The 16,771-nt window shown below is 33.9% G+C and overlaps 1 protein-coding gene across 1 annotated transcript in view; it reads left to right on the top strand.

Moving 5' to 3' along the window:
- The window catches only part of si:rp71-79p20.2 (zinc finger protein 704), a 150,467-nt gene that overhangs the window by 120,599 nt on the left and 13,097 nt on the right, over window positions 1-16,771 (top strand). The window contains exons 5-6 of the mRNA XM_039734436.1: window positions 3,604-3,704; window positions 15,627-15,894. Coding sequence (XP_039590370.1) covers window positions 3,604-3,704; window positions 15,627-15,894 — 369 coding nt within the window. The remainder of the gene's footprint in view (window positions 1-3,603; window positions 3,705-15,626; window positions 15,895-16,771) is intronic.

The raw sequence follows: 16,771 nt of genomic DNA, 5'->3' as shown, positions 1-16,771 counted from the left end.
ATTAGCTTCATAGAAAATACCAATCAAGCATTACAACCATAAAAAAGGAATGCATATCTTTCAGGGTTTCAGTAACAGCTCCATGCACAGAAACAGGCTAAGCAAAATATTGAGATTTAACCACATTCAAGGTCACTCATGAGTATTCATATTATTTAAAATTTTAAAAATCAAAGGATTTGGAGAAAACTCCTGCTGCAATGTTGACCACATTTGACAAAGAAAAAACCTCATATTTGACAAACGGACATATTCACTGATGAATTGTGATTCTGAATGGTTAAAATCTAGATGTGGAGAAGTATGCAAAAGTCAAAAAAATTTGGTAATGGTTTAGTACTTAATGGATTCAGTTCCATAATGATATTACCATAAAGGTTAGTGTTGGATATTGCACGTTTGTGTTGATAAGTTGTGACCAACTTTCTTCTTTGTTAGGAACATAATGTGGTAAAACTTGACTTGGGCTGGTAGAGAATGTCATGACAAAATGATGGCAGATCTCAGACACAAAAGCAAGTTGCTACAAGTTCATCATAACCTTTTGTGAATCATTTAGGAGGGTTGTGTGATGTAGCCAAAATCATAAGTAACAGATTACCCTTTGAAAAGAACACACACTACTATGAAGTTTTAAAACAACCAGAAGGTTTGCTATCCCACCATAAATGTTTGAAGAAAAAATTGCTTGTCCTGTTCTAATCGTCTAATCTCCATCATAACAAAAAAGAGAGATTTTTGAAAATCCACCAAGAGACTTCAAACGAGCATTTCTGGATATTTCTAGTGAAACTTGTTGGTCGTCTTTTTTTTTTTTTTCTTTGTAAATTCAGAAAGAGTAGAATGAATTGAACAGAAACCATGCAAGCACTATACTTGAAATTCAACTTATAAATGCTGGGTTTTATTTAATTCAAGTGCAGACTTCTGTATTTGTTGTAATTTAAAAAATACAACAAAATGTTCAAGTCCTTTTGGTGTGTCAACCTGATATTCTTTAATTTCTGGTTCTCTCATTTTTTTGTTAAATTGATTATAAATCACATTATCCAGGATGCTCACATATGTTAGAGATCAGGATCAGCTAATCTACTCAGACCCATTGTACAGCATTTACTCCATAAGTTTGATCTTACTTTGAGTTAGTTCATTGACTTCCAAAGTTCCATCTTTTTTGCATTCCTTTTTTTTCGAGTGGGTTCAAGCATTTTAAATTGTAATGGCTACCCTAGTCCCAAGCACATTTCTTTCTGGTGAGTCAGGAGGCATTGGAGAAAAATATTAGGGATGCTCCAGTTGAGTATTTTAAGTCCAATATCAACCACCAATTTTGTGTTGCTTGATTGTCGGATTCTGATTCTTATTTCCCCCTCCCCCATCCCTTCATAAAACTTTTTACATTAAACTCCTACATTACCAGATGCACAGAAGCCTTATGTCCTATAAAGTATGTATTTATAATTAAACTATAGGCCATGGGTGTTATCTGTTCATTTGAAATTCTCTAGGCTTATTGTTCAGTAATGATAAAAATACTAAACTAAAATTTCCTTAAATTACATACTTTAACTAATAAAACATGTACAAAACTTGTATCTATAGGTACATATGGCATAAAAATATAAAATGCTTCTCATAATTACAAGCTGTCATATTTAGTTTTATCTGTACTGTACCTATCTGAAACAAAGCTTAATTTTTAAAAAGTAATTTATATACACACCTGCACAATCAATTAAATGATATTGGGAAATAAACACTGCTTAAATATAAATATACATGCATTCTTAAGTTTTTAATCATACAACACTACAGCTTTTTTGTTGTTAAAATATACATTACTATATTTATGCAGGTGTTTTTTTTTTTCTTCAGTGTATCAGCTAGACATTTGTAGTTCTTGAGATATAATTATAAATATGAAATATAATTATTTAGTACTTTTTTTTTTTACCAAAACCTATTAGTGTATGACAATCTTTAAAGAAAGCCACAAATGTATCAAATATTCATAAGCTGATTATCAAGAAGACACAAGACTAATGTGCTTAACTGATTTTTAAGTAAAGGACACATTTTGCTGTTAAGCTAACATTTTTCTTTTTCCAATTGAAAATGTAAGCTTCTGCACTTAAAACAAGTTTGCTGTCCAGAGGAAAATGGTTATGTAAGACCACTTCTCCGATTACCTTTTTTATTACTCCACTTTCTTTTACATAAAGGCTAATATACCAGTCGCCTCTTATTCACTGAACAAACAGGCTTCCACATGCTGCTCTTTGTTTACACTGCAGGAAGTTTTCTGCAAAAGAAAAAGATACACTGGTTCAACTACCGTAATATCTTGCATAAAGGAGCACTGGAACTAAATTACCATAAAACTTAAAAAAGCAGCGGCTGAAAAGATTGGGTTTTGTGATCAGCCAATTTACTGATCACTGATCGAGTCTTTTTTTTTTTTTTTGTGAAAATTGGACAATTTAGATTGGCGGTCAATCGAACTGAGCATCTCAAAAAAAAAAAAAAAAGAAAATGTTCATGTTGTGTTCTTATGAACACAAAAATAAGTACAACTTCTTAAACTGTTCTATAATGTAATTGTACAATAAACTGACTAATCATTAATTTGCATTGTTTAGCCTAATAATTTTTTATTATCGATGTGGTAAATAATGCTTCAATATAGTATTACTAAGTTATAAATAACAACTAGTCAGGTTTTAGTGATAAGCGAAAGGGTCATATTCTCTATTACAGAAATTTCTCCTTAAAAATAGTCTCAACAGGGCATTTTTACATCCACTAATACAGGGTAAGCCAAAATGAAGTACCACATTTCAAACGTTTATTCTACAAAAATGCTACAAGATAAAATACATTTCATTACAACATAAGTTTTTCTTCAATTTATGTCACATATACTAAATTTTAATACATAAAATGTTTTGAATTCTTTTTTTTGTCAGTATGGTTTCAGCTGAATTATTGTTAAACCAAAATTTTCAGCTGATCTTGTAAATGCTAGTCTCTTAGAATTAGTTTAATTGCAGTTGTATTCTACTGTAGTTAAGTGCAGTAATTGCCAAGTGAGGTCCTGAATCATTATGAAAGAAATATAGCATTAAACAGTTGAATATATTGTTAGATTACAGTATTATATAACATCAAATGTAGTATTCTATAAGGTTATGTTTAATGCTATGAAAAAGAATAAATATTTTGACACACTAATCTAGTGTGATATAGTATAATTAAAACTGTAAAAAGAATTCATTGCCATCTAAGTATATTCTACAGGACATTAATACTGTATACATTTAAGAGCTGAGTATACATATCCTGTCATTTTGATTTCATTTTACACTGATGTACTTGTATCATATCGGCTACTTTAATTTAAAATAAACTATGCGAGCTAAGTTCAACCTGTAGCAGTACTAGAAATCATTTTGTCAAATAGCTGATAGTGACTGAATGATTCATTAGCTTGCCACTGGACCCATAACATGTAAAAGAATTATAAATACTTAGCGTAGCAGTTGTAATGATCTTGTGTATGGTCAAGTAGTCTTACACTGTTAATTGTTACATTATTTTCTACAGAATTCCATGAAAGTAATGTTCAAATGCTTATGGAAGAACTGTGAAAAGGTCCTCAGCACATCTTCAGGGATTCAAAGACATATTCGAACTATCCATCTTGGGTATGTGTTTAGATTCTTATATTCAACAAGCCAGAGAGCTTTATGCTGTCAGCAATGTTTGATTTCCAGTAAGGTTTGGCAATTGGCCATTCTGCTGTTATCTAAAGGGTATGATCCAGTGTCATAGCTGTCAGTAAATTTTGCTTGTTACTCTTATCCTATTGTACATGTTTTACAGTTCATTGATGAGTCTTTTCTATTCTTTCATCTATTTTCAAAACCTGATTTTTAATATTTTGTACATTTAATACATTTATAAGTGTTTGTATTGAATCTTGTAACATACATAGTTTTTACTTAGTTTTTCATGGATAATTCTTGTAAATTGCAAAAAATGAGTTGACTTTTGTGACCAGTGATTAATTGCTAACTGAATTTCTCCCTACTGATACATTTTTACAGTATGGCATAGTCTGTTTGGAATTTCATTTTAAAAGAAATTGTCTACTTTGATCCCTTGTTCAGGTTCACACCACAGCCATAATAAGACAAGAAAAGTTTTACATAGAGGCATACTATGGACCTCCATTGTAGTTAAATCGATATAAAAAGCATTCACCTCACTTGTACTTTTTCACATTTTTATGCTGTCATACGGAATCGTATTGTGTGTATTAGGAATTATTTGACATTTATTGACTTCAGTTTTAAAAAGTTATTTAACACAGAAAAGGAGAAAACAAATCGGAAGATGCTTCCAAATTAATAATTGCACTGATAATGAGGTATAAGTATAAGATTTTCAAAGTAACACCAAGAGAAGAGGCAGAAACAAAGCCAAAGAAGGGTCAAAACTTTAAGATCTACTACACAGTGTCAAGGCAAAACGAGAAGCAAAAATCGAGATTGGAATACGATGTTATTGGTGCCATTTTGTGATCTGTCACTTCATTAATGAGTGTCATATGACTTCTGAGGGCATGTCCCTTACAACATAGGACCTGACCTAATAACAAAGCAAAATAGCGGCTATCGTAAATCAAGATTGTAGCAGATAGATTTAAAGAAACCCTCAAAATATGAGGTCAAACTTGTAAATTAATGTGAAAGAGCAGAAGAAATTCATAATGAACACATAACAATTATCAATATAATATACTGTAACTGATTAATTACATATTCATCTGCTGTAGTAAATGTGTTTTTAGAAATTACACTTGTGTATCTCTCTATTATAAAAGGAAATCCTGGGACGAGACTTTTTGGAGATAATTTTAACTCCTGCAAGAGGTAATTTTAGGTCCTGCAAGACGAAGACTATTTGCCAAGAATTTTGACAAGTCCCGCACTCCTCTCAAACATTTACAACCATGCCTATGGTCCAAAAACTTCTCATTCGTGTGAATGCTGTTGCCAGACACAGTTCCTGCACTCTCAGCTCCAAGTGGGGTCAGAAATAAAAGACAAAGAGTAGAAGACAAAGTAGAACGTCGTAAAGAGGTTCAAAAACATTGGCACGATACACATGCAGAGCAGGTTAGAGATTATGAAAGTACTAAAATTTGAAATGCTCAAAAAACTGATAGTAAAGATTGCGTTAGCACAAACAAATGGAAATTACTACTCTGTGAAATAACGGAACAGCAAAACGAGATCGAATATATGCACATAGGTGATATGACAGAAGTATGTAGATATTGTTCGGCATTAAATCTAATTTGTTTTGCCATTAGGGAAAAGTAGTGTTTCTTCATAATGAAGATGCCTATACACGAGAATGAAAAGAGTTGTTGTTTGGTAAAAGTGACTTCCACGTACGCGAGCAGCAGAGACGCAAAGTTTCTGCCACGTAGCACAGGCCTGAGGGTTAGCAAGTGAAGCGAGCAGGTGGCAAAGCCACCTAGTCTCTTATAATAATTATCTACAAGCTTTGCACCTCTGACCAGGTATACTTCTCACTTTAGACATATGTAAGCTCCTTAAAGAATGATTGATGAACAGTGATATTTAATTATTGTCTTATATGCTGTATATACGGTAGATATCTACAATATTAACTTATGAGTGTCACTCACTCTGTGCCACTTCATAATGAATCTTCTCCTTAGTACAGTCTTACAGACTTTACCTGATTTTATTTGTATAAACAGTATACATTATGCTGACTTTGAATAAATTACATCAAAACTATAATTCAGTGGAGCTTCATTGCGCAGGGCTGTGGAGTCGGAGTCGGAGACCATTTTGGGTACCTGGATTCGGAGTCAGAGTCGGCAAAAAGTTAACCGACTCCGACTCCTACTAAATTTAAATGGGAATTAAAAAAGTAAGTTGAAATGTCCCAATTCACAAACAGTCATAATGAACTACTTCTCTGCTGTAAGAATAAAGCCCAATGCATGCAGTGCATAATGTTACCACAAAACGAACATGTCAAGTAACCATGAAGCATGCTTTTCATTGACTGTATGCATCACTATATGGGATGTAATGCATAGGTAAGGTGCGGCATCGCTTTCCATTGTGTCGTGTTCCACTGTTACAGGGAACTGTGAAGCTAGCCTAAAGCCCCCCATACATTTACAGATGCACTGCCGATTTTTCGGCCGTTCAAAGAATCATCACGCGTCAAACACCTGAAAAATCATCTGGTGTGTTCTCAGCTCCGTCGGCTCCCCTTCGCTATGCGCTACACTGATTTTAGATTGCATTTAAAGGGAACCTGAGGTCAGAGGAATATGGAGGCTGCCATATTTATTTCCTTTCCTTTAACTATAACTGTATTCCAAGTTTAATATAGGTTTTCCAGATATTGTTTTTAGTTCATATAGTTAAGCTTTTTTTTTTGTTTTAAAAGTTAAAACTACCAAAGAATGTGGTTTGTATTTTTGAACCAATACATTTCCTGTTCCTGATTTGTATGCCTGCTATTACTATCCAGACACTTGTTTGAAAACAATAAAATAAACAAAACCTTGTTTTCATTGTGTTTGTCTTTAATTTGGCATTATAGTAGAGTGTTGGCTTCCTAGCCAGTAGTTCTGTGGTGAAATGACATGTATGTTGCCTTCCTTTCCTTCAATGGATGTAGAAAATACATTAGCATAGTATATACATACAGAGGAGTCGGGGAGTCGGAGTCAGAAGATTTAGAAACTGAGGAGTCGGAGCATTTATCTACCGACTCCACAGCCCTGTCATTGCGGCAGCTCCATGGTTCAACATTCTACGCATGAAAACTCACCATTTTATCTGTAGCAGGTAGTATTGGAAAATTAGAACAACATGATTAGACCATTCAACATAACAACCTTGCCAATTTTATTCATCTAGATTCTAAAATAGCATCTGCTTAAAATTTGAAGATCCCTAAAGTCCTGCTCTCTACCAAACTACTTTGAAATGTATTCTATGTCTATATTTTTTGTGTGATGAAAAACTTTAAAATGTTTGTGTAATGTTTACTCATGACATGTTTCCAGGGCCCTCATGCATAACGCAGTGCGTAGAATTCACACTATAACATAACGTTATCACAAAAGCTGAAATGTGCTTATGCACAGAAAAATCCAGATACAGGAATCTGTGCGTTCGCCAACTTCCGCGTTCTTCTGGTACATAAATCCCGGTCGGCGTGAAAAGTAATGCTCGTGCACTCGCGTGCCTGCCCCGCCCCAACTCCTCCCAGAATTACGCCTCTTTGAATATGCAAATCAATATAAATAGCCCTTAAGCTCAGCGTTCTGTGAAAAGACAATGGGAAAATGGAAGTTTTTCAGTGAATACCAAGTGGAGGGAAGGAAAAACATACAGTTTGTTGGTTTAAACAGTGGTATAAACAACTACAGGAAGCCGATCGTGTGACATAGCATGTCGGAGAAACTCGAAAGCTCAAGTGCACAAAGTCGCTCAGTGCCCGAAATAAAAAAGAAGTTGTCACATATGAAAGTCGCCGTGAAAAGGCGAGTCGTAGCCCACTGTCTTAGTGTCATATGAAAGCTTATTAGAATACAGAGAAAAAAAAAAAGCACACGGTGGGGAAAAAGCACGAAATGTCAACTTCAATCTCGAAATTTCCACTTTAATCATGTACTTTATTTTGTCATTAAAGTAGAACATCATAAACTTCATCTTAAAATCGTTTTATCTACTAGTTTCTCAAATCCCATCGTAACTAAAGTAGCACGTTAAATGCTGTATGTGCTCTATGTGTGTGAATCACTACGTGCTTCTTAAAATGGCTTTCTCTAGCTCCGACAGTACACAGAATCCATTACATTCGTGATATTACATCTCTCTAAAATAAATAACTAAAATACTGAGATGTATACATGATATCATTTTCATGATGATAGGAGTTAAAGCATGTTATTAAACGTGGAAACACGGTGGCGCAGTGATTGTGCGCGACCTTCGATGAAATAATTTATTGCAGCAGTACTCACGGGCAGCTCTAGGCTCGTGGCGGCCCTGGGCAGAGAAAGAATCGGTGGCCCCTTCGCCCGCCAATGTCAATATGGTATCTTATGCACGGCGGATGGCCACATCCGTTGCAGACACTGCATAGCCTCCTCGTGCTCATGACACAAGCGTTTAACTTTTGTCGAAATTTGCTGCTGTTTGTTATTTTCTCTTTCTGTTTTATATTCAATATATATTGGTGTGGCCGCCCCGCAGTACTGTCTCTTTCAAATGTACTAACCTCCAATTCCTGTCCTTCCTTTTCTTTCTCCAAGTAACCGGTCGTTACACAATCAACTCTGTAATAGACGTTAAGCCAACTGTAAGCTTAGAGCTTATTATTAACAATACAGATTATTTAAATGAAGTTAAAGTTTTATCTGTATAATATTATAAACATATTTTGCTGCATTTCATCTTAAAAATGATATCTTCATCATATGTAAATACAAACTTAATAAAGTGGCTCAGGTTGTGCAATATTATAACTGTAGCGCAAGTTTACAGTGAGGTAATTCTACTAATAAGTACAGATAGTTCTACAAGGATTGAGTGCGTTTAGAGTTCTTGGGATTAAACTCTTTCTGAACCGCGAGGTCCGTACAGGAAACGTTTGAAGCGTTTGCCTTGTGAGAAACAGTTCAAATAGGAAGCATGGCTGAGGCAGTGTGTGCTTGATGCTGTATACCGATAATTCTCTTTCTGATCAGCTGCTCCAAGTGGTGCAGTGAGAGTAATATGGAAAAAGATGATCTGCTGTGGCAACCCCTAACGGGAGCAGCTGAAAGAAGTAAAATAAGGTGTAATGAGAGTAATAACACTAAAGCAGCTATGGTATTTGAAATAGTTTGACCATTCTGTGGATCATTATATTGTTACAAGTTAATTACAATCAGATGCATTAAACTAATAAACAATATGCGGTTAATTTCAGTGTATTTATAAAGCTGCGTCAGGAAAAGAAAGGATAACCACATAGGAACAGTAGCACTGCTTTGACGCTGGGTGTCACCAGTCTGCAAAACCGAGCGGAGAACTTGCGTACAACAGGGTATGAGGTACCGTGAAAATGTGCGTGGCTTTACTCCAAGTTTAGGTTTTATACATCGCGATTTGAACATGGAAACGTTCTTACACAACATTTCTGTGCGTACGCTCCGTTTATACATGAGGCCCCAGAAGTTTTCCTGTATTTTTGATAACGTAACAGCAAGGATGTACAGTACTCTACTAATCCCCCTCATAATTTTTTCGAGCTTCTTTGAACTTTATCTAGCATTACTATGTCTTGTCTATAATATGGAGACCTAAACTGTACAGTGCACTCTAGGTGAGGCCTCTGTAGTGGGCTAGGTACCTTAAGCATTATCTCCCCTGTACTCTGCACATCATGCTGTACAACCTAACATTCTTCTTGATTGCTTCACATTCATCTTCTGAAGGTAATAAACATGACTACCCTTTTTCATCTAACCATATGTCCATTTTCTATCCAGCTTTTCTGTGATAATGGCTAGTCTACAAATCTGTTCATTTCAAAATACATTGTATTTAGTTAGTCTTAGTTGGTGGGCAGAGTGGTGGCTCTGAGGCTAGGCATCCTTGCAGGCAATTGGAAGGTTGCCAGTTCAAGTCCTATAAATGTCAGAAGTGACTCTACTCTGTTGGGCCCTTGAGCAAGGCCCTTAACCTTCAATTGTTTCGTCCTGGGTATGACATTAAACTTACAAGGAAAACTTGGGGGTTGGTGGCAGGATTAGCACTCTAGCCACCGTAAACATCCTCACACTGTTCTAGTGTGGTCCCAAGGTGTCTCGTGCTGCACTCTGGACCCAATACAGGTGGTTTGTGGTGTGGTGGGTGCAGTAATGCACTATCGGGACATGCTCCCAACCTCTCTTTCTCTTTTATTTGGTCAGGTATTCAAGTGACTTAACTCATAATGCTTTGAAAAACAGGACCAATCTTTCAAATGATACAACATGTAATGAGTTAACAGAAGCACATCACTTCAGAGATGATACTTAGTGGGTCTGTTAAAACTGCATACTTCAATCAAAAAACATTACGTTTGTGTCACTTTTTGGGTCCAAAGTAATGTTACTTAGTATAACTAAAATGTGACAATTGTTGTTCAAACACGTGTGACACGTATTTAATTAATTAGCTATAGTCTGTATAGTTCAGTGACTAATTCTAGATTAGTACACAGATCAGGCAATAACAAAGTCTGAACATTTATGTGCAGTGCATTGAAAATGACACAACGAAGGCTGTCTTACAGGAAATGTAAAGTAATGGATTAATCCACAAATAAGTCTGATTTTTATAAAAGTAGCTTTAAAGATCAAAGAAATGTAAGAAAAGGAGAGATTTAGAAACTTAAAGAACCAGGAGTTTGTAACATTTGAAACTTAAATTTATTTGACTTGCCTATTAAATATTACCCTTCAATAAGTGTTACTCTCTAGTTAATGTTTCCACCATGTGAATCTTTTATGCAAAGATTTTCTGGTGAAACTGATTTGAAAACTATGGTATTACAAAAGCAGATATAAAGAGTTTGTGTAAATGAAAATATCCCAAATAATGTTAGTATATACCAATTTATGTGGCACTGATATTATAACATTTACATTTTTATTTTTTAGTATTGATTTGATGCTGCATTTATTTTTTGGCTACTGAACAGAAAATACCAATGAATAAATTTATTACATGCACATGCTATAATATATAAGTAGTTTGTGGTGATCACATCATTCTTTATAACATTATTCTGGCATTCCCAAATAAAGAATCTGCTTGATGAGACCAGAATGAAATGAATGCAATGTATACTTGATGATCCTTTGTCTTGTATAAGTATACATTTTAACAGGTATAAGCTGACTTTGCTTATGTGATGTGAATGAGTTTGTTCCAGACGCTGACATGGCAAAGACCCCAAGAGTACTTATTGTTAGAACAAATCTAATCTGTTGAATGATCCCTGATACACAGTAACATTTGGATTAATAGTGTTCTTTAACAAATTCTGTTAACTTTTTTTGGTTTTTTTTTGCAATAATATTGATGATAATGTCAGTGATGATAAGATATATATATGAATAAAAAAATGCATTATTATCAGAATATTGATTTATTATAGAAGAATATGATTCAGAAACACTACATTAGCCATTTACTAACAGTAGCCATTTTTAGTACTGAATAAACTTTAGCTTTAGTATATTGGAAAATAGTAATTTTTAATATTTATTTAGAATTATAAATTCAATAATAATTGATCAGAAAGGAAGACAAACTAGTTAACAACCAATAGCTAGAAAAGCATTTAAGGAATAAGGCAATAGTAGCATATACAGTATATAAACTACAGAAATTTGTATTTGTTAATTTTCAGCAATAGCTATGTAAGGGAAGCTGTTCAATTCTATCCATGCTGTAGAAAAAGTAGAAGAAAAATCCGCCAATATATACTCCATCAACTTGTCACAATATTTAGGAAGAAGCGAGACATCTGCCAGGAATCTTTGACTATAAGAAATTACAGCCATCAGAGTGTGTGTGTGTGTGTGTTTGATTTGTACTTGCTACCATTTCCATTAGCATATTCCTCCTGCTATGTATAAAAATAGACAACCATGGACCATCTACTGTATATCCCAGTTGTGGAGAAATGCACACTCCTAGAGGGAAAAAAAAAGTTTTTTCGATTAATGATAAGTTTGCAACTACTTGAGGTACATCAGTTTGGTTCAACACAATTATAGGCAAGTATTATATGCACATAGTTGTCAATTTTTGTCTGTTTTAAAGTTTTGGTCAAAACAATGTGTAAAGTAAGGATTAATTATATTGTTCATCCTTGCTTTTGTGTTCATTGCTTTTACATATTAACTCTACAACAATTAGTTAAAAGCAACAGGTATCTGCCATCAAATAAAACTTTACTTTTATAAAACAAATGATTATTGTTTGAGAATTGTTGTGGTAGCTTAAGACTTTGATACAATAAAGTTTTATATATATATATATATATATATCTCCTAACATTTATAATTAAATATTGTATTGATGTTTTCTACTCATGGCTAATTTTAGGAAGCATAAAGAAAAAATGTTTTGCATTCTAGCTTCTCTAGCCAAGACATTTTTTTTTGTCTCTGATAACTTGTCAGTGTTTCATTCCATTATCATATGTATGTGTTATGTCTCTACACCATTGTATAAATGTAAACATTCATATTTATAAAGAGAATCCTGTTTTGGTTGACCCATTCCTAAAGGGAAAAATCTGAACTGTTTTTAATCTAATTATTCAGCAGAACTTGATATTCAAACACAATAATATGCAAGCATTTCAGACTGGGATTAAAAAGAGGTTGCATATTTCTTGAATATATGTACCTTCCAATGTAATAAATGTGGCAGGGCTCTTGGTGACATAATATAGTATTTTCTGTAATCATTTTCTTATTTTACAGGATTACATCAAATTGCCAGTGATTGACATTACTTGTGGTAGCTTATCCACGGAATCAAGCAATACTGACTGTTGACTTCTCTTTTATTTTAAAGTGGGTGTTGAAAGTCTGAAAATAATCATTTAGGAAATAGAAACAGAATAGAATGAAGTGATACCTTGGACATCGTAGAAAGATGGTGGTCGCAAGAGTCCCTTTGTCTATTGACGTATGCTTTTAAGCAAAATTGTTTCCAAAGTGCAACCCCTTTGAGGCTATTTGGTGTATACTGTGCTGCTGCTGACCCCTGTTGGTGAATGAAGATTTAATATACATTGTCTTTCCTAGGTGAACTTGTGTTATAACATATTTTCCTTACCCTATTAGACTTAGGTTTCTAAACATTTTATAAATCTTATTGATTCATCTAACATTACATTGTGTCATTTAAATAAGGACTATTTCATTCTGCTTATAAATAAAAAATTGGGTGTAATTTTATGAAATTGTATTGAATATCCAAACATTATTTTGGTATATATGTATACAAATATGTAAAGATATCAATCAGCATCAAGGAGAAAGTGTCCTTTCACTTCACTTTAATCTCCAACCCTGTAATGACCTTCTTGTTTTCATTTAACTGCTCAGTGTCCCATTATACCTACTTACAAGCTTCAGAAAATTTACAGCAGAGCTGCAATGATAAAAGAAAAAAAAATCATTAATTTCTTTAAAATATGCAGTCAGATTTAAGTGCATTCCATTTTGCTTCAAAAGAGAATTTTCTAGAACTCGTTTATTTAACTGTATTAGTAGAAATACATGAATTTGGGATGTTGTGAAAGTATGAATGGATAACTTTACATGTGGATTATGCTATACAAGTAATGTTAGATTTTTTATTTATGGACATTTTGGGCACCATTAAAAGTTTGCTTTCTCCATTCTACATGAAAGCACAAGATTAAAACTTTTTCTTGATTAAAATGAAATCTTGGTGTAACTCTTTGTGCCCCAGTAAATTATAACGTTCTTCAGTATACCAGTAATCTATTTGTCCACCAATCACTCAGAATATGAAACCAATGCAGGATATACTTTAAGGCAGTGAAGCTTTTATATGTTGCTCCTCTACACAATAGTCACTTTTCTCAACCTTCTCAGACTTGCTTAAAAATAATCTATGGAAAACATGTGGGATTAAGACATTTAGACCTCTATATAGATAACGTAATAACAATTACACTTCAAATTCAGCTTTCTAGCAACACAATATTTCCACTATTTTCTGAATAGAAATTTTATTAAAAGAAACCTATACAATATATACTCAAAGAAATCTTCCCTTCAGTGATCTTGAGGTAGTGCAGGAAAAGTGACCTTTTAATTAACATCTCAGAAAGGAGTGGAAGTAAGCTACATAGAATGTACTCTAGCTTTATATATGACAGGCACTCAGATATTCAGCTTTAAATCGTTCATTGATCACACTTCTCTCATTTAAAATTATTCACAATGTATCCATGGCAAGATCCACTTTGCGAGTGTTGACATCTACCAAGTTTTAGGAATGCATCAAATTTAAATAATGTAGGACAAAAATCATATCGGACAGCCTTGGTGTCATGATAACTCTTAACCCATTAACATCTGTATTTGGTATTCTCCAGGATGGGCTTAAAGTGGAAAAGAACAAATTGATTGTAATAGCCTATACCACACTACTAGCACATAGAGTAATCTTAATTAACTGGAAGAATCACAACCCGGTTTTTATAACTCAACAGGTAACTGATGTTCAGTTTTATTTGAAATTGGAAAAAAAATCTAATTCTTGCTTGGAGGATCTAGCCAAAACATTTTTAAGGCATGGCAAGACTTTAAAATTAATTTTTAGAATAAGCATTCATATAAGGGGGAAAGTGGGAAAATCCTGACCCCTTACCCATACACTCCCATACCCAAAAACCCCCCAACCTCCGGGGTTGAGATCATGTCTTATTTTGTTAGGTTTTATTTTTTCTGTATTTTCTTTCCTTTTTTTTAATTTAATTCCTTGGTTTTTTTTCTAGATTGATTTTGAAGCTACTTCTTTATAAGTTCTGCAAATATTACCTACTTGATTATATACTTTGTCACTTTCTTGAAATAAAATTAATACAATAAAAAAATTCTTGGTCGTTAGTATAAACTACATGGGTTAAGTAACATAAAATTATTTTTGGTGATGTATTTCAAATCTAAACAACTAATTTATTTAGTAAATTGAATACACATTAAAACAGTTGGTCTTTACAAGCACAAGCTAAATGATTCAATAATTTGATTTCTATGAAAAATGGTCTGATACAGCTGTCTAGTTCAGAAAAATAATTACCTTTATCAGACCAGTAAATAGCTCAGCTAGGGCTACATAAAGATGATCAGAAACATGTGAAGATCTGTTACAGACACTGATATATTGTTGAAATATTTCAGACAACCAACTGAAATGCTTATGAAATCTGAGAAGAGTTATGTCCACACCACACTCCTAAGGTGTATGTGAGAAATATTCAAATGGGAAAATTAGGTGTTTATAGTAGCTACTGAGTCCTGGTTTCCTTTAATTAATTATATTTCCTCAGCAGATACACAGATATTGGATGATTGCATCATTTGATAATGTTTTCTAAAGAAAGTTTTTTGAAAACAGAACTCCTTATACCTTGTAGTCAGTTTTACATTGACATTTATGAAAAGAATAAGGTTCTCACACTATTTTAGGTGAGGTGCTTTGTTACCTTAGGCCGTGCTTGATTATTTTTCTTCTAACCTGTTGTGCACCTTGCATTCTATTTAAATGACTTAAAATGCTACAGCGGATGAGAACTTTGTATTTTTTTGTTTCAGGCATTTCCTGTTATTATGTAAATTATGCAGATGCTGCAGAAAGATACTTAAGCAATGTTGACAGCCTTAAGTTTAAGTATAGACCTTCAATAGCCATGACTTTGATTGGCACAAGACACTTCTCACAATAATCAGTACTGACGGAATTATTTTGTAGGCGAAACGGCGACTCGGACTACAGTGATGGGGAAGAGGATTTCTATTACTCCGAGATTGAGGTGAACATGGATTCGCTCTCTGAAGGTCTCTCCAGCCTAACACCTACGTCCCCCACCACCACAGCACCTCCACCTGTGTTCCCAGTCCATGAGTTCCCTCTTTCAGAACCAATACTGGCCAAGACTTTGGATGGCAACTCCATGACCCCTCTGAGTCAGTCTGCACCCTCCAATCTGTGCCATATCCGTACTGACCATGCCTACCAGGTAATACTTGCCATTTTGTAATGTAACTAACATTTGCAATGCCTTCCAGCTAGCGATGCACCAGTTGATTGGCCACCAATCTAATTGTCCAGTTTTCACTACAAAAGACTTGATTGGTGATTGGTAAAAACCTTTTTTTTAACATCTGCTTTTCTAAGCTTTAATGGTAATTAGGTTTTAGTGGTACTTTATGCAAGGTATTACAGTAGTTCAGCTAGCAAGTGTCTTTGTTTTCTGTGAACTTCCTGTAAACAGTGACCAGCAAAACAGACTTTGTCAGATAGAGAAGATTGGAATGTTAGCCTTTACATTAAAAAAGTGGAGCAATAAACTGAGATTGGATGGTGAGCAACTTTGTGTTAAGTAGTTAGGAAATCAGTTAGGAAAATAAGAGAAAAAGAAGAATTTGAAATGGTGTCTTAGCAAACAATAAGATTTTAAGCGTAACAGCAAAATTAGTGAATTTTACATGTAAACCTGTTAAGTATGTTAGCCTTATATTTTCTTGATCAACATCTTATCATAATTTGATAGATTTGTGTTTTTTTTAAAGGTTTGTACTATGTTTAATATTTGTGTGTGAGTGTCATACAGTATAAGTTTTTGGTAAGAAACAAGTACTAACTAATTAAAATGGTAACCCATGTTTACAATTACTTGTTTAGCTGGTGCACTGTTAAAAAAAAATAAAAACTCCTGTGTAACTATGGTAATTGTATATTTTAATAGGAAAAAAGCTGTAGTGCAACTAATTATTAAAAGTTAGTAAAAACTAAAAGTATATGTATACTTACATTTAAGCAGTATTTAACTGCCAATATCAATTAATTGAATCACTGTGTGAAAATTTTTATGTATTTATTGTCAGACAGATGGT

The sequence above is a fragment of the Polypterus senegalus genome, chromosome 14 (assembly GCF_016835505.1).
Source record: "Polypterus senegalus isolate Bchr_013 chromosome 14, ASM1683550v1, whole genome shotgun sequence".
Taxonomy (NCBI): domain Eukaryota; kingdom Metazoa; phylum Chordata; class Cladistia; order Polypteriformes; family Polypteridae; genus Polypterus; species Polypterus senegalus.
This window is presented reverse-complemented; position numbering and strand designations above follow the sequence as displayed.